Consider the following 25,178-nt stretch of genomic DNA (forward strand, 5'->3'; position numbering starts at 1 on the left):
TTTGGTAGGACTCCTTCATTCCCTATTTTATCAAATAATTTATATAGCATTGGGGCCAATTGTTCTTTAAATGTTTGGTAAAATTCACATGTAAATCCATCTGGTCCTGGGGATTTTTTCTTAGGGAGTTGTTTAATTGCCTGTTCTATTTCTTTTTCTGAAATGGGACTATTCAAGCAATTTACTTCCTCCTCGTTAGTCTGGGAAGTCTATATTTTTGGAGGTAGTCATCCATTTCACTTAGGTTATCAAATTTATTGGCATAAAGTTGAGCAAAATAACTCCTTCTTATTTCTCTAATTTCCTCTTCCTTGGTGGAAAGTTCTCCTTTTCATTTTAAGACTACTAATTTCATTTTCCTCCCTCCTTTTTCTAATCAGATTTACCAAAGGCTTATCTATTTTATTGGCTTTTTCATAGAACCAACTCTTAGTTTTATTAATTAGTTCAATAGATTTTTACTTTCAATATTTTTAATTTCTCCTTTTAATTTTAGAATTTCCAATTTAGTATTTGATTGGGGTTTTAATTTGGTCTTTTTAGTTTTTTAGTTGCAAGCCCAATTCATTAATCTTTTCTTTCTCTGATTTATTCAAGTAAGCCTCTAAGGATATAAAATTCCCTCTTATTACGCTTTGGCTGCATCCACAAATTTTGGTATGATGTCTCATCATTGTCATTATCTTGAGTGAAATTATTAATTGTATCTATAATTTGCTGCTTCACCCAATCATTCTTTAAGATGAGATTGTTTAGTTTCCAATTACTTTTTGGTCTATTTCCCTAATTTTTGTTGAATGTAGTTTTTATTGCATCATGATCTGAAAAGAAAGCATTTACTATTTCTGCTTTCTTGCATTTAATTTTGAGGTCTTTATGTCCTAATATATGGTCAATTTTGAATAGGTTCCATGAACTGCTGAGAAGAAAGTATATTCCTTCTATCTCCATTCAATTTTCCAAAGATCCAACATACCTAATTTTTCTAATATTCTGTTTACTTCTTTAATTTCTTTCTTATTTGTTTTGTGGTTTGATTTGTCTAATTCTGAGAGTGCAAGGTTGAGATCTCCTACTATTACAGTTTTGTTGTCTATTTCTTCTTGCAACTCTCTTAACTTCTCCTTTAGGAAGCTGAGTGCCATACCACTTGGTGCATATATGTTTAATATTGATATTGCTTCGTTGTTTATGTACCCTTTAGCAGGATGTAGTTTCCTTCCTTATCTCTTTTAATTAGATCAATTTTTACTTTTGCTTGATCTGAGATAAGGATGGCTACCCCTTTTTTTACTTCACCTGAAGCATAATAGATTTTGCTCCAGCCTTTTACCTTTACTCATATGTATCCCCTGCTTTAAATGTGTTCTTGTAAACAACATATTGTAGGGTTCTGACTTTTGATCCAGTCTGCTATCTGCCTCCTCTTTATGGGAGTTCATCCCATTCACATTTAGGTTAGAATTACTAAATCTGTATTTCCTGCCATCCTAATAACCCCAGATTGTGCTTTACTTATTCTTGCCTCCCCAACCCTCTTTCCCCTTTTAAACTTATGTACCCCTCTTGTATCACGATACTTATCCTCTTTATAATCCCTCCCTCCCCTTTGAGTCTTTCCCCTTCCTTCCCTTATTACTCTTTTCTTTTCCTTTCCTCTCCCCGTTTTAATGAGGCGAGAGAGAATTTTCTCTAAAACAAATGTCAATTATTTTTCCTTTGAGCCAACTCTGATGAGAGTAAGATTCACACAATGTTCCTCCCTCTCTAAATTCCCTCAGATATGATAAGTTTCCTTAGCCTCTTTGTGGGATGTGGTTTCCTCTTTTATCCCTCCTTCCCACCTTATTCTGCCATCATCCCTTTTCCATATCTACTTCCTTTTTTATGTTATATCAGTACTATCAAATTTTACATGTATTTTTTTGTATATCCACAACAGAAATACAATTCTCAAGAGTTATTTTTACCTTTTCTGCATCTCTTGAGTTCTATTCTTGGAGATCAAATTTTTGTTTAATTCTGGTTTTTCTTCAGAAACAAATGGAATTCATTTGTTTCATTAAATGTCCATCTTCTTCCTGGAAGAAAATGCTCAGCTTAGCTGGGTAGTTTATTCTTGGCTGCATCCCAAGTTCTTGTGCCTTTCGAATATCATATTCCAGGCCCTTCTTTCCTTTAATGTAGAGGCAGCCAGATCCTGGGTGATCCTTATTGTGGCACCTCGGTATTTAAATGGTTTTTTTGGCTGCTTGTAAAATTTTTCCTTTATCTGATAGTTCTGAAATTTTGCACACAATATTCCTTGGTGTTTTTATTTTAGGGTTTCTTTCAGAAGGTGTTCGATGAATTCTTTCAATGCCTATTTTACCTTCTGATTCTATTACATCTGGGCAGTTCTCTTTGATGATTTCTTGTAAAAATAGTATCTAGGCTCTTTTTTCATCATAGTTTTGGAAAGTCCAATAATCCTCAGATTATCTCTCCTAGATCTATTTTCCAAGTCTGTCATTTTAGCAAGTAGATAATTCATGGTTTTTCCAGTTTGTCATTTTTGGTTTTGCTTGACTGATTCTTGCTGTCTCAATGCATCATTAGTTTCAATTTGTTCAGTTCTAATTTTTAAAGAATTATTTTCTTCATTAGCTTTTTACTTCTTTCTGTATATGTCCAATTGAGTTTTTGAATGTATTGTTTTGGTCTGTGGAATTTTTTCCATTTCACTAATTTTTTTTTAGTGAATTATTTTCTTTTCAATTCACCGATCCTACTTTCTTGCGTGTTCTTTGTCTTTTCCAATTCACGGATCCTACTTTCTAGTGAATTCTTTATTTTTCAATTCACAATTCTTACTTTCCTGTGATTTTTTATTTTTCCAATTCACCAATTTGCACTTCCTGGAATTTTTTAACTTTTCAATTCAGTATTTCAGGAAGTTCTTGCTCTCTTGTAAGGCTTCTCTTTCCTTTCCCCATTTATCTTCTAACTCTCTTTGAGACTTTTAATGGTCTCTTCTATGAGAGCATTATGTAAAGGAGGACAGTCTGATGCATTTTGCTGTTTGAGGTCTCTTCAGGTTTGCTGACCTGCTCTTTTTCTGCATAGAAGCTGTCGATTGTTCTTTTCATCTTTTTATTCATGTTTTAAAGCCTTTAGGGTAGGTCTCCTAGGCAAGGGGTTACCAGCTTCCTCTGCAGAGCAGGGAAAGATTTAAGCGATTTCCGGCTCCGAGGTATGGGAGTGCTCTGGGTGAGGTTTTCCCTTCCCCCAACAGGAAGTGGATTCAGCACTGGCCGAGCTATCAAAGCGGCTTAGTGGGGCTGAGTGGATTAGTCGATTGCCCTAGGCTAGAGACTAAGTGGTGAAAGTGTCACTGCCCCAGGCCGGAGCCTCTTGTGGGACTGTGAGTATTAGCAGCTGAGCGCAGACCCGACCGCCCAGAACTCTGCCCCAGTGTCTCTGCCCAATGCATCGCCCTGGAAAAGCTCTATGGCCCCAAGCTGAGCTCCCCACTGTGCAGATTGAGGCTAACCGGCTGCGTCCTCCTGCCTTGCAGGATCACAGCTGCCCAAGGAAAAGCCCTTACTGCGGGTTGGGGCGCTGCTTGTGCTGAGATCTGTGCTTTCACCCTCGGTTTGAGACCTCCTCGGAACCTAATTTCTCTCCCGTCTGCCCGATCTCCCCTGGCCCGTAACCAACCTTTTTGGCAGGACTGCAGATTTTCTTTGGCAGGTGAGTTGTTCTACTTCTTATCTTTCCGAATTGTAGCAGTCAAGACTATTTTTGAGGCTCGATATAATATTGGTAACGAGGGTAAGAGAAGAGCTTAGAAAGTCGCGTGTGTCTTCTCCACCATCTTGGCTCCGCCCCCTAAATCCTTTCTATCACTTTTAAACCCATCTGTAATTCACCTCTTGCATTTAGAGTTTGTTTTGCTTATGATCATTTTATTCTACTCCCCTTTTCATTCTCTTTCTCCATTGAATGAAATACATATATATGCATGTATTTATCTATTTATCATCTATTTTATATGTGTATATGTATGTATGTATATAAATACATATATATACATATATGTGTTTGTTTCTGTCTCTAGTTCATGTGAAATAGAGGTTCAGATTTCACACATTCCTTTGAATGTGTGAAAAGAAAATCTTTTTTTTGCATAGTCTACTACTGATGAGTCTCAGTTACTTCTCCACAACCTTTGAAACTGTTGACCACCCTCTCCTTGATACCCTCTTCTCTTACGTTTTTGGGAGACCACTGTCTCCTGGTCCATCTCCTATCTATATGACCATACTATCTTTTTTGTTGCTTCCTTCTCTAGATCATACTCTCTAATTACAGGACTTTTAGGGTTCTGTGCTGAGCCCACTTTTCTTATTTCTCTCTATTGTTTCATTTGGTGATCTCATTAGCTCCCAAGGATTTAATTATCATCTCTATGCTGGTCATTCTCATATTTACCTATTCTGTCAATTTATTTCTCCTCTAGTCTGTTGTCTTCAATTATCCTTTCAGATTCCTCAAAATTTAACATAAGCTTAAGCAAAAGTATCATAAACTAAGTATGTCATCTTAAACTAAATATATCAACAACAGATTTCTTTACTTTTTACCTAAATCATTCTCCTTTTTAACTTTCTTACTATTGTAGAAGGTTAATGCCTTCCTAACAGGTTCTCAGGATCATAAACTAGTTGTTATCCTGGATTCACCCCTATGACAGCCCTTGTATGCTACCCCATGCCCTTCCTCTAACATTGCCACAGCTCTGGTGCAGACTTTCATTATCACAATTACACAGTTGCAATAAGCCAGCTTCAAGTCTTTCCCCACTCCAGTCCACCAAAGTGATTATCTTAAAGCATGGGTCTTGTCATGTCATTATTTTACTCAGTAAACTCCAGCGTCTTCCTATTGCTTTTAGAATCAAATACAGAATCTTCTGTCTGGTATTCAAAATCCTTCCTAAACTAATCATCTACTTTCCCATTCTTCTTACACTTTATACCCCATCATGTATGCTTTCATCTGATGATACAGAACTGACCACTCCATGAACTAAACACTCCATTTCTTGGCTCCAGATATTTTCTTTGTCTGTCACCCATACTTGGAATGCTCTCCCTCCTTTGCCTACTGAATTTTCTGGCTTCCCCTCTCCCTCCTTTCTTCCGCTCCCATCTTCTCTCTTTCCCTTTCCATTCCTTTCTGCTACTCTGCTCTTTTCCCCTCCTCTCTTCTTCCCCCTCTCCCTTCCCTTCCTCTTTTTTCTCCCTCTTTCTTTCCCTTTTCCTCTTTCTCTTTCCCTCTCCCTTTGCCCCCTCCCAATATATTTACTTATTTATAATGGACTTTGTTTTTCTTTCTTTCTCAGTAGAACAGGGAAGAAAGAGGAAGAAAAATTGAAACTGAAAATGAGGTAAAATTGAATTTAAAAAATAAATTCAACTCTTTTTTATTCCAACTTGAATTTTTTATAGTCCTAAAGTACATGGTTTCCATATCTATACTTGTTTATCACAAAGAAATTATTTTTCACGTAAATATTTGTATTCACTATAGTCAGTCATTCAGACCCTTTCTTTATTAACACAAAATATTCAAATAAAGTCTCATTTTTAATATTGAAAAATTTTAAGGTAGTGATCCATTTCATTTTTCTATTAAATTAATAATTGTAACAGAAAACTTTTGTGTTTAGATATTTTGATATGGTATTAATAGAAACTTTTTTGAATCTATCATTTATGAACTAAACTTCCAGTTTTTAAAATTGTATTTAATTGTTAACCATTATTTCTTTCATACAGTTATCCCTTAATACTGCTTAAGACACTTTTGAGAAATAAAATATATGAGCTCATGGCAATTTTTAATTATCAGTTTAAAAAATATTTTTTTAAAATCAAAGAAATTGTCAGAATACATTATTCTTCAAAGAAGTTCACTGATGATTGTTAATATATTATTAAAGGTAGTTGATGATTCAGTGGATAGATCACTGGGCCAGTCAGGAAGACCTGAAATCAATTTAGCCTCTGACACTCACTACTTATGGGACCCTGAGCAAGCCTCTTAAAACCTCTTTTTACATTGTTTCTTCAACTGTAAAATGAAGATGATAGAAGCATCTACTGTTCAGGATCATTGTAAGAATCAAATGAGATAATATTTCCAAAAAGTACTTAGCACAGTGCTTGCAAATAATCATTTCTAAATAAATGTTTATTCATTCTCCTTCACTGTTGAACAATAAACAGAAAACACTATATAGTCAATCAATCAAAAAGTATTTACTAAACATTTACTGTGTCCTAGTCCCTGTGCTAAATGCTTGGATAAAAGAAAAATAAAAATAGTCCTTGCCTTCAAAGTGTTCTCATTACAATGAGGTAAACAGCATCTATATATTTTCAGGTACATACAAGATATGTACAGTTCTCAAAAAAATAGTAATAATACATTTTTTCTTGGTTGAATTAAAATGTGCTTTAAAAACATTATATAATAGAAACCAACACATTAAAAAAAGTGTTGTTTTTTTTTTCTGTATGAAATAGAAAGTAAATTTGTCAGAGGTGCTGTGGGTGTTGTGTCCTAGTTGTTCCCTGTCCTTTTTCAGTTTGCTTACCATTATATACTAAGCACAACAGATTCCTCAAAGCCAGCCATTTGTTATATCCTGTGGGTCCTTTTGAGGACATGAGGACTGGTATTTTGAGTAGCAAGTTTATAAGATAATGTTGATAGACTATAGATTACTTGACAGTGAAAATTGAATAGAACTAGAAAATAAATGTTGATTTTAATTTAAAGAATTCTTAAACATTTTCTTTTCATATGTCTTTAAATCACAGAAAGTTAATTCTAAGCCTTATTCAAAAAGACAGGAAGTGAGTCACCTTCTTTGGCACTGCATTGTTGTTTGGTCTTGTGTACAAAACCAGACAACTCAGTTAAATGAAGTACTTGAACATCTCCTCAAACATAAAAAACAGCTTCAGAAAAAATTCTGGTAAGGATTCTCTTTTAAATCTGATAGAACACAGTGCAACTGTTGTGCTAAATTGTCAAACAACCTTTGTATTTAAATGTTAACCACACTATGGCTGGCTATGAAAATAAGTTCTAATTTCAATGTGAAAAATCAGAGTCCATTTATATTCTTTTAAGATCATTTCTTTATAAATTGTTAATTTTTTTGTTGCAATTTGTCTTAACTAAAATTTGTTATTGATAATATCTTAATTTCCATCATTTTAAATCTTCTTAAATTGCTTGTAGTAACTGTGGGCTATGAAGTACCATGTGCCATTCTTCAGGAAAACATATTTTTAAAGTGTCTTGTGAAGTATAAAAAAACCAAACAAACAAATCTTGAATAGTGAACATTATTTCCTTTCTGGAATATGGTTTTGAAAGCTCACATCAATTTGCATACTCAATAGGAAAAGAAAGCTTTAAATCAGACACAGAAGACCCCCTAAGGTCAACTGAGGAAGAAAAATGAAAATGGAGCAATTGGCCGAAAAATGGCCATAGATGATCATTTGTAAAGCATTTGTGTATAAATGGTAAAAAAAAAAAATAAATATTCTCTTCCTTAAAGAGAATAACACTTTCTAATTTTTTTGTGTGTGTGCCAGGATGAACAGCAGTAATGTATTATTAAAGCAGAATGCAGGCTTCTTCTTAATTGATGTCCCTCCCTCCCCTTCATTATCAGTTGATTTTAAGCCTCTACATCATATTTCACAAGATTTCACACCTCTGATTCCAGACTTTGAAGTCACTCAGAAGTAATAGATTTAAGGTGCAATTTGAACAGATTTAGATAACGCTTCATACCCAACACCCCATTATTTAAGCCTTGTCTTGGAATCTGGAGAATTAACAACAGAATAGATGAATTTTAAATTCTGGGGATTATTTAATTCTACACAATTCTGAAAGTTTTAAGACAAAATGAGGAATATGAGCAATCTGAAACCACAAACTTTCATATTATATTTAAATAGTTTAAGTAATTTATTGATTGAAATGTACTCCTAAAGATACAAAAGGAAAATATATAATTATAGTTTAAAAGGAAATGCATATCCTTATATGTGAGCAGAAATTACATAAAATTACCACATTGAAACTATATTTTACCCATCAAAATTTTTTTCACATTTTAAAAATTTCAAACAAAGGTTTGAATTTTCATTTTTATCATCATTGCTTTCTTAGTCAAATCAGTTTGATTCATCAAACATTTATTAACTTATGTTAAAGAAAACCTGTGAATTATTAAATGGAAGAAACTGCAGGCACCAAAAGGGGAACCTAAAATGATCTAGAGTGTGGTTATAATTTACACAGATTTTAAATGCATTTTAATGCCTAAGAAGGAAAAGCTTGCAAGCTAGAACAATGTCTATTCTGACATATTCAAACTCAAGTTGAAAAGAACAGGTTGTTTATACAATTTTTAAACAAACAAAAAAAAAAAATAAAAGGAGAAAAGGCAGGAATTTGGACAGATTCTAGGAGAAAAGTCCCAGGAAACAAAGAGAATGAGGAATTCCAGGTGTCAGAGTTGAGGCCCGTTGCTACATAAATGAGAAGGCATTCTTGGTAATAAGTAGTGCATGGTTCAAGGCCTAATAAGGAAATATCTTCAAAAACAGGATATTCCAAGAGCTCCAAAAGCAAATTAGGGGATTCTTTGGATATAAGGTTGTCTCCAAAACTCCATAAAACAGGATATAATTAACCTATAGGTTGTATTCCAATCAGGTGAATCCCTTTTCAGGGTTTTTTGATGCTAAAGTGCAAAATAGAAGAACATCTATCTTAAAAGGATAATGGAAAAAGAAAATGCAAGAGAATGTGTTGTATCCTAAATAAAGTGGTTAAAAAACCATGGAAGAGGAAGGGCTAATGGAGAATGGATTAGGAGATAAAGAAAGGGAAACAAACTGGGGGAGAGAAAGATACTTAGATTCAGTGGCTGAAGTCCTACTGAAAAATACACCCATGGTGGCAGTGGAGGATTACTTTGAAATGGCAGATAGGGATTGTAAAATGTTATCATTCTGTAGAGATTTGATGTTTCATGAGACTACAGAGAGAGTGATGTGCTTCCATTGACAGCATCCTGCCTTAGTTATAGAGCAGTAAGAGTTTTCGGGAGCAAGAAGAGCGTGAAGGAATTGACTCAAGAGATTTTATGGCAAATGGAGGGGGCAGAATGATCATGAGTAGGGCAGAGGGTGATAATAAATTACATTACTGGAACATCTTCAGTGGGGGAAATTGGAATCAAGTGAAGGAAAATAAGCTTAACTCTGATAACTTTAATTGTGAATGGATTCAGCAGCTCAATGAAATGAAAGTAAATGAAAGTTTGGATAAGAAAACAAAATCCCTATATTCTTAAAAGAATATATCCTTAAAAGAACACACTTAAAAAGAAAAAGACATACACAATGATGACAAACTAGAACACAATTACCATATATCAGATGGATCTGAAAAAGCAGAAGTTGTAATCATCACAGACAAAGCAAAAACAAAAATTCAGAATACCAAAAGATAAAAAGGGAAACATTATGCTGAAAGGAATTATAGATAATAAATCAACTTTGACATAAGTTCCATATGCCTGAACATCTAAATATTACAAGAAGACATAGAAAATAATACAAAATAAGTGAATTTTCAAGCTTATTTTTCAGTGCTGGAGAAATCTTTTAACCTTGTAATAGTATACAGAGGTAATGCAAATGTTAAAATGCAGAAATAATAAACATATTTTTACAAACCTTAATAATAAAGTATTAATCCAAGAATCATCAAAAAAGAGAGAGACAAAGTAATTTAATAATAAAATTCTAAATATTGAGTAGGACAAGGAACAAATCAGAAATATTTAATTATAAGAAGGGAAATAATGATGAAAAAAGAAACTAAAATGAGCAGGAAGTCAGTTCTTATAGGAAAATTTTAGAACTAAAACCATACATTAACAAATAGAAAATGAGAGAATTCATGAAATAAAAAATGCATTTGAAAACTTAGCTATCAAACAAGCAAATCTTGAATAAGCATAAAAATGAAAATATAGAAAATTAGGGGAGAAATAAATAGGAAATCAAAAAAATTATAGAAGTGATAACCAAAATGAGATGCTATTTCTTTCTAAAGCTTAACAAATGAATAAACTGAAATCAATAAAGACACAAAATTATAAAAATCTACTTGACAAAAATCTACTTGTTAACAAAATACAAAATGTAGAATTTTTTTTTTTTATTAACTGTTGAATGATCTATAAGTTTCTTACCATGTCCTAACTGAAATCTCTTATCCAGATGCTGGAACTCTTTCTTCTCCAAAAGCCCAATAGGCCTTCATCTATTAAAAAAAAACTTGCTTTTTTTTAAAATGCTATTTTGCTATGTTTACCAATGGCTCCATTTGATATGAGATAGGTACCTAGGTTCCATGGCCACTAATCTGATAGCTGAAATACTCTAAGAAAGGGGGTTCCTGGACAGTCCTCCCAGAGAGCAACCTCAAGTTGCATGGCTGGCATATTAGAGATATCTGGGACAAAATGAAGAAAAAATGATTTAGCTCAATTCCTACATGAATACCATGAGACTTACAAAGTGGTATGTAACTTGTAAAGTGTAGAACTATACAAACAAATGCTCTTCTCTTTGGGATCAGTACTAATCAAGAAATGTTTTAGATAACTCTGAATGAATATAGCTGTTTTGGGAGCACATTCGCACCCATTAAAAACATCATGTTCTCTCCAAACAAGAATAATACATTTTGAGCAGTGGATCCAGTGGGTGGTGCTAAGTCATGTTGGATGCAAGATTATATGTCCCAGACTAACTTCATGCACCACAGTTCCAGTAACTAAAAAGGGAGGAAGAAAGAAAAAAAAATTCCCACAAGAAACAACCAGGAAATAACATGAAATTTATTTTTTGGAAATATTCCCACATAAAAGAAATTAAACCATAACATGGGAATCCATTTGGCCCTTGTTGCAGACATTTTTTAAAAAAAGATAATTATGTTTTGGAATGTCATCCTCCATATCTTCAATGAATTTCTAGCAAAATGAATTTCCTAGTACTATTGTGTGGTCTAAACTTCAGTTTTCTTTTTTCCTAGGTTCCATATGTTCTTGGGAGAGAGTATATCTCTAGTATGGGGAAATGTTTCTACTACTCCTTAATATATTACTTTAGTAAATACTCATTTCTAAAAGCTAACTAAAACTGGCTGGCTAATTGGTCTCAGTATATAATCAATAAATTATAGTGAGGAGGAATAATTATGAAAGGCTTTGATTATAAAACAAAGGATTTTTTTTATTTGATCCTCAAGGCATTAGTTAGTCACCAATGTTTATTGAGAAAGGATGTGACTATTGATCAGAGAAATGCAAATTAAGACAACTCTGAGGTACCATTATACACCTCTCAGATTGGCAAAGATGAAAGGGAAAAAATAATGATAATGTGTTGGAAGGGTAACTTGGTGGAGACACTAATACATTGTTGGTGGAGTTGTAACTGATCTAACTATTCTGAAGAACAATTTGGTCCCTTGACCAAAAGGTTGTTAAATTGTGCATACCCTTTGATCCAGCAGTGCTACTACTGGGCTTATATCCCAAAGAGACCTTAAAGAAATGAAAAGGGGCCTGTATGTGCAAGAATGTTTGTGGCAGCCCTCTTTGGAGTGGCCAGAAACTGGAAACTGAGTGGATGTTCATCAATTGGAGAATGGCTGAATAAATTGTGGTATACCAATGTTATGGAATATTACTATTCTGTAAGAAACGATCAGCAGGATGATTTCAGAGAGACCTGGAGAGACTTACATGAATTGATGCTAAGTGAAGTGAGCAGAACCAAGTTGTACAGAGTAATAACAATTCTGACAGTCTTGGCTCTTTTCAACAATGAAGTGATTCAGGCCAGTTCTAATAGACTTGTGATAGAGAGCCATCTGCATGTAGAAAGAGGACAATGGGGATTGAATGTGGATCACAACATAATATTTTCACCTTTTTTGTTGTTGTTTGCTTGCTTTTTGTTTTCTTTCTCATCTTTTCCCCTTTTTGATTGATATTTTTCTTGTGCAGCATGATAAATGTGGAAATATATACAGAAGAACTGCACCTATTTAATATATATTGGATTACTTGTTATCTAGGGGAGGGGTGAGAGAAAGAGAGGGAGAAACATTTGGAATATAAGGTTTTGCAAGGGTGAATGTTGAAAACTATCTTTGCACATATATTAAAAATGAAAAGCTATTTTTAAAAAACTTATCTTTACATATAATTAGAAAAATAAAATACTATTAAAATTAAAAAGAGAGAAAGGATATGACATAGTTGATTCTTCACTTAAGGAAAATCACTTTGATGGATTGACAAACTGATCAAGAGGTTATTGCAATAGTCTAAATGTGAGTTGATGAGAGCCTGCACCAGAGTGGTGACAGCATTAGAAGAGAGAAAATTGTGTATTTGAGAGATGTTGCACAGATGAAATCAGCAGGTTTATTGGATTTGGAAGATGTGAGAAAGGAATAGAGAATAACACATAAGTTATGAGGCTGTGGGACTGAGAGGATAGTGATTCCCCCACCAGCAATAGGAAAGTTATGATAATTTGTGGGGAATCACAAGTGAGGACCATGAAACAGTAGTATTAGAGACTTTTCCCAATCCCAAACCATTAATGTTTACCCCAGGAACTTTATGGGTTACTGCCAATATAAATGGCAATTTGAAGAATAGCTCCAGAGTCTATGTTACATTTTGCTTTTACTCATATTATTTTAATTTTTAACCTATTTATTTATGTCCTTTAACCCTTGTCCTTTTCCTTCCAATTAAGCATTGGATTCTAACATTGGATTCAAAATTACCTCTGTCGATCTTCTCCACTTCCATTTTGTGTAACATTGCTTTGCTACAGGTTTTTTTTTGGGGGGGGAAATTTTGTCTTGTTTTATGCTTGCAATTATTTCACTTTCCTCCCAGTCTGTTCAGAACATTTTTTCTGATTTGGGGATATTGATTTTTTTTTTGAAAAATGAATATGACGCCCAAGACATTTAAACAAAACAGAAATGTCATACACATGTATCATGAACATTTATTCAAAAAACAAGAACAAATGAATACTCTATGTAGCAAACATTGACTAACATGCTAAAAAATGGAATCTGTCAACCAGACAAGTGAAGTTTAATTTATTATTTTTAGTGAGTCACCAATGTTTATTGAGAAAGGATGTGACTATTGATCAGAGAAATGCAAATTAAGACAACTCTGAGGTACCATTATACACCTCTCAGATTGGCAAAGATGAAAGGAAAAAATAATGATAATGTGTTGGAAGGGTAACTTGGTGGAGACACTAATACATTGTTGGTGGAGTTTTTCATGATGTCTTGTTTCTTACATAATTATAATCATTCTTTATTCTTCCTTTATCCCTTCCATATAATCCCATATAACAGTGATCATATTTTTTAATTAAAAAAATCAGCAGAACTGATTGATACATTAAAAATTCCCAAAATGTGTAATATGTAATACCTGCTAATATGTAATATGTAAGTACCTGGTAAGGGGTATTTAGGGGTGTCCTCTCATGTTTTTTAGCTTTATTTTTCATAGTTCATGCTTTGTTTTTGTGCTTATCATGCTATTCACCCCTCCAACATTGACTACTGCCATTTATTGAACATCTTTGCCAATTTGCAAGTATGTTCTTTATTTTCTTTGTGTTCCTTGTGAAGAAAGCACTTCTGAAGAAACAGATTTTAGTTTCCTTTTAAAAATCACATTTCTATGATCAAAAATTTATGGATTCCATCCCTTTCTTTCTATTTTAATCTGTGCCACACTCTTAGATGTACTGCTTCATGAAGGAAATAATGTCAGCTGGAAACAGTGTTGTTTAAAGAGAGTCAATGTGTGTCTTACATCATCATTCCTAATACCATGCTACCAGTTGGTATTTCCCATACCATACTGAGTATTTCCTGTCCTTCAAGATTCATATATCCCCTTTCTGGAAGTTGGATGCTATTTTATGTAACAGATCCTTCTTTATAAGGTAATCTTCTAAAGAGCAAATTCTTCCTTGGCTACCCCCAAAAATCTATTATATGGTCCCTGACTTTTGCTGAAAACATACACCTCCTTTCCCACAGGAAAATTCTTTGGTACCATTTTTCCTTTCTCCCAATATAGATCTCCTCTCTAACTCCAAATTTCCCTCTTTCTTTGCTTCTGTCTTGCATTCCTACAATCTCCCTCTCTTTTTGAAAGAGTATCTTATACTCTTTTTTGAAAGTGTCTTATAGCTCTTACTTTCCCTCTCCTAATTCACCTTTCCACTGTTTACTCCTTTCACAAAAAGTATTGATCCACTTATAGGGCATCAAAGTGCTTAGTCATTAGAGTATTAGTCCAACTTTCTCTTCATCTTGATTCTTGAATTTCCTATTAAATCATTAGTCCTATAGATCTTCCCCTCCTTCCCCAAGAGTTCTCTTTATAGTTTACTCCAAAGCTGTCTATTATTTTTTTTAATAGCTTCATACTAAATAGAATTTTAAAAATCTTTTTCTATAATTGTGCAAATATATTTTTTCATTTACTATTTTGGGATCTTTGCAATCAAATAATCTCCCCTTTTTAAAATCAGTGATATTTCAAGTGGTTTTATGGCTTTATTTCAAGTTTACAGCAAATGGTATTTGTCATATATGAAATAGGATTTAAAAAGCTGTCACATAAATTGTTTTGTTTAACAACCAAAGATTCATAGAGAGGGCTGAGGAGGCTGTGGATTGATAATATCTGATCAGCACAGCAGACTCCAGATGCAGCAAAGGTTTTATTCACAAGTCTGGCCCCCACCAGTTTGGACCTACTCCAATTATAGGTCAGTGTTAGGTAGCTCCTCTAATGGCTGCATTCAACACTTTTTAAATCCTGCTTCATTTATGCCATCCAACACTTGAGTTTGTTTTGCTAATGGTGATTCCTTTACTTATAATGTCTTTCAGTACTCTCAGTGGTAAGTGAGAGTGGTGGTGTGTGTGTATAATTGTTTTCATTCTCTCTTTATCTGATTCAGATGAAGGAGAGGTTCATTAGATGCAGTCTCCTCACCTCTTGCTCTCTTACTAGTTCTCTTACTCTTATTCTTACTCTTACTATTCATCTTCTGAAACCCTATAATGCAACAGTGAGTTTCCTCTTCTTCTTCTTCCTTCCCTCCCAATTTGTCTTCTCCTAAAACCATTAAAATATAACAAAACACTCATAGATCTTCTGCCATTTTAGCCTTTCCCTATAACCTTAAAGGTATTAGCATTCTGAGAATGTATTTCTTATTCATATGTTTCATATTCCCTTGTTAACATTTAACCAATTCATCCTTATATATTCTTTCTCAAAGTATAGACCTTTTTTGGATTTTCTTGGTTTCTGGGTTTTCCTTTTAAAATATGTGGTCACTTCTGGCCTTATTTTTAAGAAATATTTGGAAATTTTCTATTCCACTAAAGTTTAATTTTAAAAAATTCCTAGAGGATCATACTTAGTTTTTTTAAGCTTTTTATTTTATCAAATACATGCAAAGATAGTTTTCAACATTCACCTTTGCAAAAATCTTGTGTTCTAACTTTTTCTCCTATCCTTCTCCCACCCTCTCCCATAGACAACAAGCATTCCAATATGGGTTAAAAGTGCAATTCTTCTAAACATATTTCCATTTTCATAATGTTGTGCAAGAAAAAATCAGATCAAAAGGTGAAAGAAAAAAAAATGAGGAAAAAAAAGGCAAACCAACCATAGTCCCCCAAAATAAGAAGAAAATATTATACTTCGATCCATATTCAGTCTTCATAGTTCTCTCTCTGGATGCAGATGGCTTTTTTCATCACAAGTCTATTGGAACTGCCTTGAATCAATTCTTTGCTGAAAGGAGCCAAGTACATCACAGCTGATCATCACATAGTATTGTGGTGTACAATGTTCTCTTGGTTCTACTCACTTCACTTAAGATCAGTTCATGTAAATTTTTCCAGGCTTTTCTAAAATCAGGCTGCTCATCATTTCTTATTAGAACAATAATATTCTATTACATCCATAACTTATTCAGCCATTCTCCAGCTGATAGGCATCCATTCAACTTTCAGTTCCTTATCACTACAAAAAAAGGCTGCCACAAACATTTTTGCACATATGGGTCTTTTTCTCTTTTTAATGATCTCTTTGGGATATAGACCCAGTAATTATTCTGTTGGATCAAAGGATATGCACAGCTTGATAGCTCTTTGAGCATAGTAACAAATTGTTCTGCAGAATGGTTGGATCAGTTCACAATTCCTTCAAAAATTTATTAGTGTCCCAGTTTTCCTATATACCCTCCAACGTTTGTCATTATCTTTTTCTGTCATCTTAGTCAATCTGAGAGGTTGTCTTAATATGCATTTCTCCAATCTAATCAATAGTGATTTAGAGAATTTTTTCTTTTTTTTTTTTTTTTTACACAAATAATTTTAATGAAATAATTTTCATGTGAAAAATAGGGATAGAGGTAGGTTTATATTTCAGGGAATTATTCTTTTTTTCTTTCTTTTTTTTTTTCCAGTCTGAGAATATGATGTCATTCTTTTTTTTTTTTTTTAAATAACTTTATTGACAGAACCTATGCCAGGGTAGTTTTTTACAACATTATCCCTTGCACTCACTTCTGTTCCGATTTTTCCCCTCCCTCCCTCCGCCCTCTCCCCAAAGATGGCAAGCAGTCCTATACATGTTAAATAGATTGCAGTGGATCTTGGATATAATATATGTGTGCAGAACCGAACAGTTTTCTTGTTGCTCAAGGAGAATTGGATTTAGAAGGTATAAATAACCTGGGAAGAAGAACAAAAGTGCAAGCAGTTTACATTCATTTCCTAGTGTTCTTTCTTTGGGTGTAGCTGCTTCTGTCCATCCTTGATCAATTGAAACTCAGTTGGATCTTGTCTTTGTTGAAGAAATCCACTTCCATCAGAATACATCCTCATACAGTATCGGTGTTGAGGTATATAATGATTTCCTGGTTCTGCTCATTTCGCTCAGCATCAGTTCATGCAAGTCTCGCCAATCTAGAGAATTTTTTCATATGACTAGAAATGATTTTAATTTCATCATCAAAGAATTGTTCATATCCTTTAACTATTTACAAAATATGGAATGACTTGTATTTATAATTTTTTTCCTTTCTTCTTCCTTTCTTTTTCTTTATTCCTTCCTTTCTTCTTTTCTTTCATCTTCCCTTATTCCTTCCCTCCCTCCATTCCTTCCATTTTAAGGTCTGAATTTTGTTTTTGTTTTCACTTTTGCCTTACTCTAATTTGGATGGAAAGGTTAACTATTTTTTGGCCTATTTGAAAAGGCTTTTTTTTTTTGTATAGAAGTCTCACAAAAACATTAACGGATTGAAAGGAGAATGTTTCTTGTAAAAGCACTAAAGTCATAGGTGACTACAATGATTAATCTTTTTTTGTTTCCTATTTTAGTAACATTGCTCTGGGATGGATAACATTTTAAACATTCTGGAACCAAAGATTTTGATCAGAAGATAGATTCAGGAAATTATGAATTTTTTATATTTGTCTTTGTGACATTCTTAAGCTGTGAGGGAATAAGAGTATTGTAGCAAATAGCTAATGTCAGAGACATATCTTTTATATTTCATAAGGCAATACAAAAATTATTATATTTCTTTTCTTTAACCTTTATTAAATAAAAGTTCCTATATGTATTTTGTATAATTTATCAAATATTATGCATGTGCCACATGTAGTATCTATAATTTTCTAGGCATGTCTATATACCTGCACTTCAATATTCCTTCAGGTACATTTTGTACATTAGCATTATATTCAAACTGAAACATATAAAAAAGTGTGTATATTTACATATATTACATAAACATACCTATAGATTTAGATATGATGAGAGTGTATTAATGGATAAAGAGACAATCTCATAATTAAAAAGAGTTGCATTCAAGTCCTGTGTCTGACATTGTGTGAGCTTGGAAAAGTCACAACCTCTGGAATGTGCATGACTATGGGAAAGGGATATATTAAAACAGTTAACTGGAAAAAAAAAAAAAGACCATAGCTGGAGATGAACATAAAATGACTGATTTTAGATATATTGAGTTTAACTTTATTTGTGATTGATCTTTAATGTTAATGAATCCTAAAACTTTAGCATTGTTTCACCAATCTCTTTATGAGATAGTTAAATGTCTAGCTGAAATAAATAATTTTTAAAATAAATTTCTGATAGTCTAGCATAATAGGGGAAAAGGGTCTTTTCTGAGAAGACCGAATACATTTAATTTCCAGATTTCATGTTACTACTCATGCAACTTTGGGCAAGTGTCTCTTTAGTTGTTGTTATTCATTGTGCTCAACTCTTTGTGACACTATTTAGAGTTTTCTTGGAATATAACCTGAAGTGGTTTGTCATTTCCTCCTCTAGATGGGAAAACTGAGGCAATCAGGGCTATTTGACTTGCTCAGGGTTACATAGTTTATATAACAAAAGTTTATATAACAAAACAAAGAGATCGATATATATATATATAATATATATCGATCTCTTTGTTTCAATTATATATATATAATTGTTTGAATATTTTAAATTCTATGTTCTGTATTCATTCTTCATTGTGTATACAATAATATGTGATCAATTTTTCACCTTATGTAGTTTCTGTAAATCTGTGCACTATACTTCATAAAATATAAAACCTTTATACTTTCAAGTAGACTTTAGCTGCTATCAACAAATGCCAAAATGTATCTACTCTATAGAAAACTGGCAAACAGGAATGTAGTTGCCTTTAGCTATTTAATTGTTTTTTATTTTTTAATACTCTGACATTTTATTTTTCATTGAATTTTGTGTTTTCTCTCTTTAATTATTTAGTTTGGAGTCAATCCTTTGTTTCTTTATTCTTGGGGATGCTGCAAAATTAAACATGTCCTGCTTGAAGATTTTCATGAATCTTGGAAAAGATTTTATTTTGAGTTGTATATCTCCTCAGAAGCAGGTAACAACTAACTTAAATGTTAAAGGAAATTGTGTTTGATGAAATCAAACACATACAAAAAATTGGATAGCAGAAAAGTTTACTTTTGTTATTCATTTAATATTAAATTTCCACTTGATCTCAGCATTTGAATTAGGATACAGTTTATTTTTTTAATAGAAGACGACATTTAATGCACTTTAGTCTTTTTAATTCCTCTTTCAACCTACAGGGAACTCTTGAGTCACTAAGGATATTTTTTTACTAGGATAGTGAATATCAGTTGAATTCAATTAGCCAGGTGTATATAATTGGCTTTAAGAATTTAAGAATATTTGAGACAGGGATACAGTTGGTGAATAACATCCCACATTCCCACACTCAGTCAGTGCCACACTCTTACCCGATTCACCCAAATCTTCTCCTATGACTTCAGAAAGCTATTTCATGAGCAGTAGCCATATCCTGTTAAATCATTTTGGCAAACAACCAATGGGCCTCAAACTTATCAGTGAAGACTTTCCCTGATGGAAAGGGCAGATGAAAACAATTTGTTCCAACAGCTATGAAAATAGCTGAATCATTTATTGTGGAGTTCTTAAAGGTTCATCAAAGTAGAAAAGTCTTTGGTAATTGATCATCAATTTGTATACAATGATCTCATGGTTATGCTCACTTTACTCTGCATAAGTTGATTTATGTCTTTCCAAATTTTTCTAAAAGAAATCCTGTGGTCATCACAAAAAAACGATGTACAAAATTTTTTGCAAAGATTATTCAACTCATCATCAGTTCATGGAATGTGTACACATTTATGGGCAAAACTAAATTCAATAGAACATAAAGACTTAATGGTGATTGTTATGAGAGAATTCAGCATGTATTACATCCAAATAGCAGCCCTGAGTGAATCAAGGCTAGCAAATGAAAGCTAATTTACCAGCCAGAGCAAGATAAACATTTTTTCTGGAGTGGCCACAGTGAAGATGAACACTGAAGCTGACATAAGTTTTGCAATCAAAACTAAACTAGCCAATAAATTTGTATGCCTACCAAAAGGAGTAAAAGATAGGCTCTTGTCAATGTGATTGCCACTTTCAAGAAAGCTCCATTCTCCCCCCATGATGAACTGTGATGAGGTCAAAGAAAATTTTTATAAAAACCTGAGACATTCATCATCAATACAATGAAAGAAGATAAGCTTGAAATTCTGGGTGACTTTAATGCAAGAGTAAGACTAACAAACATAGAAAAGAATAGAAACATAGAAAGAATGGAATTAGAAAAAAGCAACATCAAATAGTCACTTACCTCTGAAGACATGCATCTCATGACCATCTCTTCACCAGCACTATCTCCCATTTGCCTACATGCAATAAAACTTTAAGGATGGATTCTCACAGAAAACATAGGTGCTATAAACTAGATATATGTTCTGACACTAAAAGCTGAAGAGACAAACATGTGAGAGTGATGAAGCAGATGTGTGGTACATAGTGATGGATTGATCATAGACATTTATGCTAAATATTCACATTCAAACAAAGCAGCAATCCCAAGGCAAGACAAATATCAGGAGATTTAATATCAACACGTTAGAGTCTTTGTCCAAGTGGGAACAACTCATTGCTAACTTGGAGGGAAAGCTGAAACAATAACATGGTTGGAAACAGTGAAGAAGAAATGCAATGGGCAGATTTCAGAGATTTGATGAACAGAAGTTTATTTACTTCTGTGGGCTATAACAATTGCAATAATAAAGATAAGTTTGACAAAAATTTTAAGGAAATTAAGTTTCTAACCAAAAAACAATAACTCAACAGGGTTTGTCAGTAGGATTGTCATTTGTTTCTGAGAAGATAATGTTTACATCAAAAGCAAAAAGATCTGAGCAAGACCTTGGATACTACCATTTGTAAGGGCTTATTGAAAATTATGGCAAAATTTGGTTGCCTGGAAAAGTTCATCAGAATTATACGTCGCTTTATGATGACATGTTTATACAGGTTCTGGATACTGGATGATGTTTTCATACTTTCCCAGTCCTCAATGCAGTGAAGCAGGCTTATAAACTTGCTCCCCATGCTCCATAGTATTTTTAGCAATGATGTCAGACACCTTCAGTGAGAATGAAAAGAGCATGAAGGTCAGTAATTGCACTGAAGGTAAATTATTCAACTTGAAAAGGACACATTGGATTTCTTTGTTCACAAATGTTTGTGCACTCAATGCAGCCTCTGGAAAGCAATATGTAATAAAGTATAAATTGATTCTTTGCTGCTTGTTCTAATTTTGATCTAACAAGTCATACCAAGAAAACATTGGGTTTCCATAAGCCAGAACCACATCATTCATATGTGGAACCATTGGTTACAGTAAAAGGAAAAAAATTAAATTCTCTGGATAAGTTAATTTAACCATGGCAGTATACTTTCTAGGGACATAACATTGATAATGAGGTTGATACTTGCAGGGTTAGCTCATTGTTTGAGGGACTCTGAAGAAAAAGCATGAGAGAGAAGGATTATTAGCCTGTCTACCAGATTGAAGGTCTACAGAGCCATTGTGCTGACTTCATTGTTGTATGTCTATGAAACCTGAGTAGTATACCAAAGCCAGGGAACTGAATCTTTTCAATTTAAATTGTCTTAAGAATATCTGAAGATCACCTGGCAAAATAAAGCCCTGAGGTTCTTTTTTATTTTGAGCTAAATTGTCAAGCATTCAAACTCTGCAACAAAGAGTACAGCTCCTATCAGCTGTTCTATGTTTGCTTAAAAGACTATTTAAAAGAGAACTCACGCAAAACAAAATTCACATAAAGGCCAGAGGAAGTGATACAGTTATATAATCTCAAGATTTTTCTGCAGAACTTTGGAAGTAATTGTATGACAGATGAGAGAAGGGTCAAGGACTTCTCAATATCACATGCCTTCATCCAAGAAGGTCTGAGTGAAGCAGGATTGCAATTGCTCAAAAGAACGTGAGATGCATTTATTTAGGAATATTTCCACTTTGAATATTTATGTGAACTATGTGTGTCTGAACTGTAATAGAGCCTTATGAGTTTATATTGCCCTAATCAAGACACATCCAGACACCGTACCTTTACTCCAACATAGTGATGTTACATTGATCCTCTTCAAGAATGGACAACAACCAACCAACTGTACAAAGCATTGCAGTTAATTTAAAGATAGAATTATAAAATGGTTTTTAATATAAATATATAAATATGTATAGATAATTATTTGCTAAAATCTCAACCCAAATAAATCACAAATAAGATGTCTTGGAATTTTTTTGCATATTAGGAAGAAAACAAGGATGATGACCCTTCATGGGAATGGATTATAGCCTATATGTATATAACTGTTCTTGGAGACATCTGTCTGCATGCAACTACATCCATTTTACGGAAAATTGCTTACACAGGCTTTTATGAACATGAAAACACCTCAAAATATCTAGAACGGAAGAACATAAAATCAATGGAACCTATGGAATTGAAGGAAGCAAATTTTTTAGACCTTTTAACATATTTCTCTTCACAGATATCAGATAACTGTAAGTACAAGCATTTGCATCTTATCAATTAATTTTTTAAAGTGCAAATTTATATGTATTTGTCTGAAAATATACATTGACATAGCTAGTTTAGTCTTTTGAAAATAACTGCAGTAGGGGCAGCTAGGTGGTGCAGTGGATAGAGCACCAGCTCTGAAGTCAGGAGGACCTGAGTTCAAACACTTAATAGCTGTGTGACCCTGGGCAAGTCACTTAACTCCAAATACCTCAGGGGGGAAAAAAAGAATTTCAGTATTTGCATTATGTTTTATTATTCTAAAGAGAATTTGGTAGAATTTTCCAAAATTTTTAAAAATAAAAACTTTTTAACAATGAGACTCTTAAAGTTCTTGTAGTGCAAAAGATTCAGTAATAACATCAAGATTTTTCATTGTATGTTCTGCATTATTGCACATGCATAAACTATATCAAATTGCTTATCTTCCCAACGAGAGGGCTGGATAGGAAGTAGAGAGGCAAAATTTCAGAACTCAAGTTTAAAAAAAAAAAAAAAAAAAAACATTTTTACATCTAATTGGGAAGAAACTAAGATATTTCATGAATCTAATTCTAATTCCTGGAACCAGGATTGACTCTAGGCAAAATGTGAAGTAAAGAATGCTAATCACCTTTAAACTCCTCTTAAGTGGAGCCTAGATAGCAGTGCAGAGGCAGCAACACAACCATACTATCCCAACATTCCCTTCCAAGCATTTTTAATATAATGCACCAAGTTGAATTTTGTAGTGGAATTGTCAACAAAAGCACAGAGTGGGAACTAGAAAAAGATGAAGGACAGATAACTTAAGAATTAGTAGAGTGCTTGAAAGCCATGGTCAATAAAATAGCCTTGACATCATATTTCAAATAATTTTAAAGAAGAATTACCCCAATACATTAAAACCAAAGGGTGTTATGCCACAGTTCTCTTTAACTGTTCTGACTTGGTTTCCCCTGAACTAGTTTCCTTTGTCTCAGTTTCCTTAGCTGTTCTGTTAAATCCCCTTAGCTGTAAAAACCCACTCTAGTCCATTAAGACTGGGGACCGTTTACTCTAAGGTTATATATTGCTAGCAAGATAAACAAGAGAGCAGAACTCCTGACCCTCCCCTGTCCTCAAGAATTTACCATATCCCTCTAAAATATTCCAAGATACCTCACTGACATTTTTATCTCTGGGTATTCAGACATCCTGTCTCTGGGCTTTTAGGAGTTATGGTCTCCCCCCAACCTGACAGAAGCCTTCCCACCTTTTTTACCTTCTTTGTCTAAAGAATATTTAAGGTCCTGAGATACACCCATTCTTTGCTGTTGCATTCTTTGAGATGACAGCCCTGGGACCAACATGGATTCCTTGGTCCCAGTATATCTTTATCTCTATCTGACTGGATAATTTGAGACGAGAGTCCTGTCCAGTCAATTATACTCTCCAATTAATAAACTATTGAAAACTCTCTAATCTCTCTCCTGCCTCAGTTTCTCCGGCATTACAAGGGAAAAAATAGACATTAAAAAAATCCACCAATAATTTCTTGAAAGAGATCCCAGAACAAAGCTCCCAGGAATGTTATAGCCAAATTCCAAATCAAGGAGAAAATATTGAAAGCAGGCAGAAAAAAACAAACAAACAAAAAAAAAAAAAACATTCCTATATTGTGACACCAGAGTCAAGATCACACAACATTTAGCACCTTCTTCTTTAAAGGAAAAGAGGTCTTAGAATTTTTGGGAAGGTAAAAAAAGATAGGATTACAACCAAAAAATGATCTACCCATCAAAATTGAGTATAATTGTTGGGGGAAGTTGAAGGGAGGAAATGGATATTTCAGGAAATATAAGACTTTCTTGATAAAAGACCAGAGATGAATAGAAACTGACATTTAAATATGACTCAAAAGAAGTATAAAAAGGCAATAATGAAAGAAAAATCATGAGGGACTGAATAAGATTGAACTATTTGCATTCTCTTATGGGAAGATGATACATGTAACTCCTAAGAACTTCATCAATATTAGGATAGTTTGACATAGTCTACATAAATAGAGAGTATAGATGTGAATCAATTATGCTGATATGATCTAAAAATAAAAATAAAAAGGTGACAGTACTTGAACTTCATTCTTATCCGAGGGATGGATAGATAGATAAATAGATAGATAGATAGACAGATAGCTATAGCTAAGTCTGGGTGAGTGTTTGTATGTGTATATGTATATATAATTCAGCTGAGTAGTGAACTCTTATCTTACCAAATATGGAAGTAAAAGGGAAAGAGGGATTAACAGAAAAGAAAGAGAACATGATAAAAGAGCGGTAGCTTAAAGAAGGGAGTGGTCAGAAGCAAAACAAACTTCAGATGAGGAACAAGATAAAAAAGACAGAAAACTATAAATAGAAAAAAAAAATAGCAAAAAGGAAATATAAAGGGTTTGGTTTTTTTTTATTGTAACTGTG

The 25,178-nt window shown here is 33.5% G+C and overlaps 1 protein-coding gene across 3 annotated transcripts in view; it reads left to right on the top strand.

Moving 5' to 3' along the window:
• Positions 1 to 25,178, top strand: part of TMEM232 (transmembrane protein 232) — a 190,657-nt gene that overhangs the window by 48,222 nt on the left and 117,257 nt on the right. For all 3 annotated transcript variants that reach the window (XR_004234190.1, XM_031968625.1, XM_031968622.1), the window contains exons 8-11: positions 5,390 to 5,431; positions 6,870 to 7,027; positions 19,055 to 19,178; positions 22,472 to 22,724. Coding sequence is in view for 2 of the 3 variants with exons in the window: in XM_031968625.1 (XP_031824485.1) it covers positions 5,390 to 5,431; positions 6,870 to 7,027; positions 19,055 to 19,178; positions 22,472 to 22,724 (577 nt within the window). In the remaining variant the exon portion in view is untranslated. The remainder of the gene's footprint in view (positions 1 to 5,389; positions 5,432 to 6,869; positions 7,028 to 19,054; positions 19,179 to 22,471; positions 22,725 to 25,178) is intronic.

Source organism: Sarcophilus harrisii, chromosome 1 (assembly GCF_902635505.1).
Source record: "Sarcophilus harrisii chromosome 1, mSarHar1.11, whole genome shotgun sequence".
NCBI lineage: Eukaryota > Metazoa > Chordata > Mammalia > Dasyuromorphia > Dasyuridae > Sarcophilus > Sarcophilus harrisii.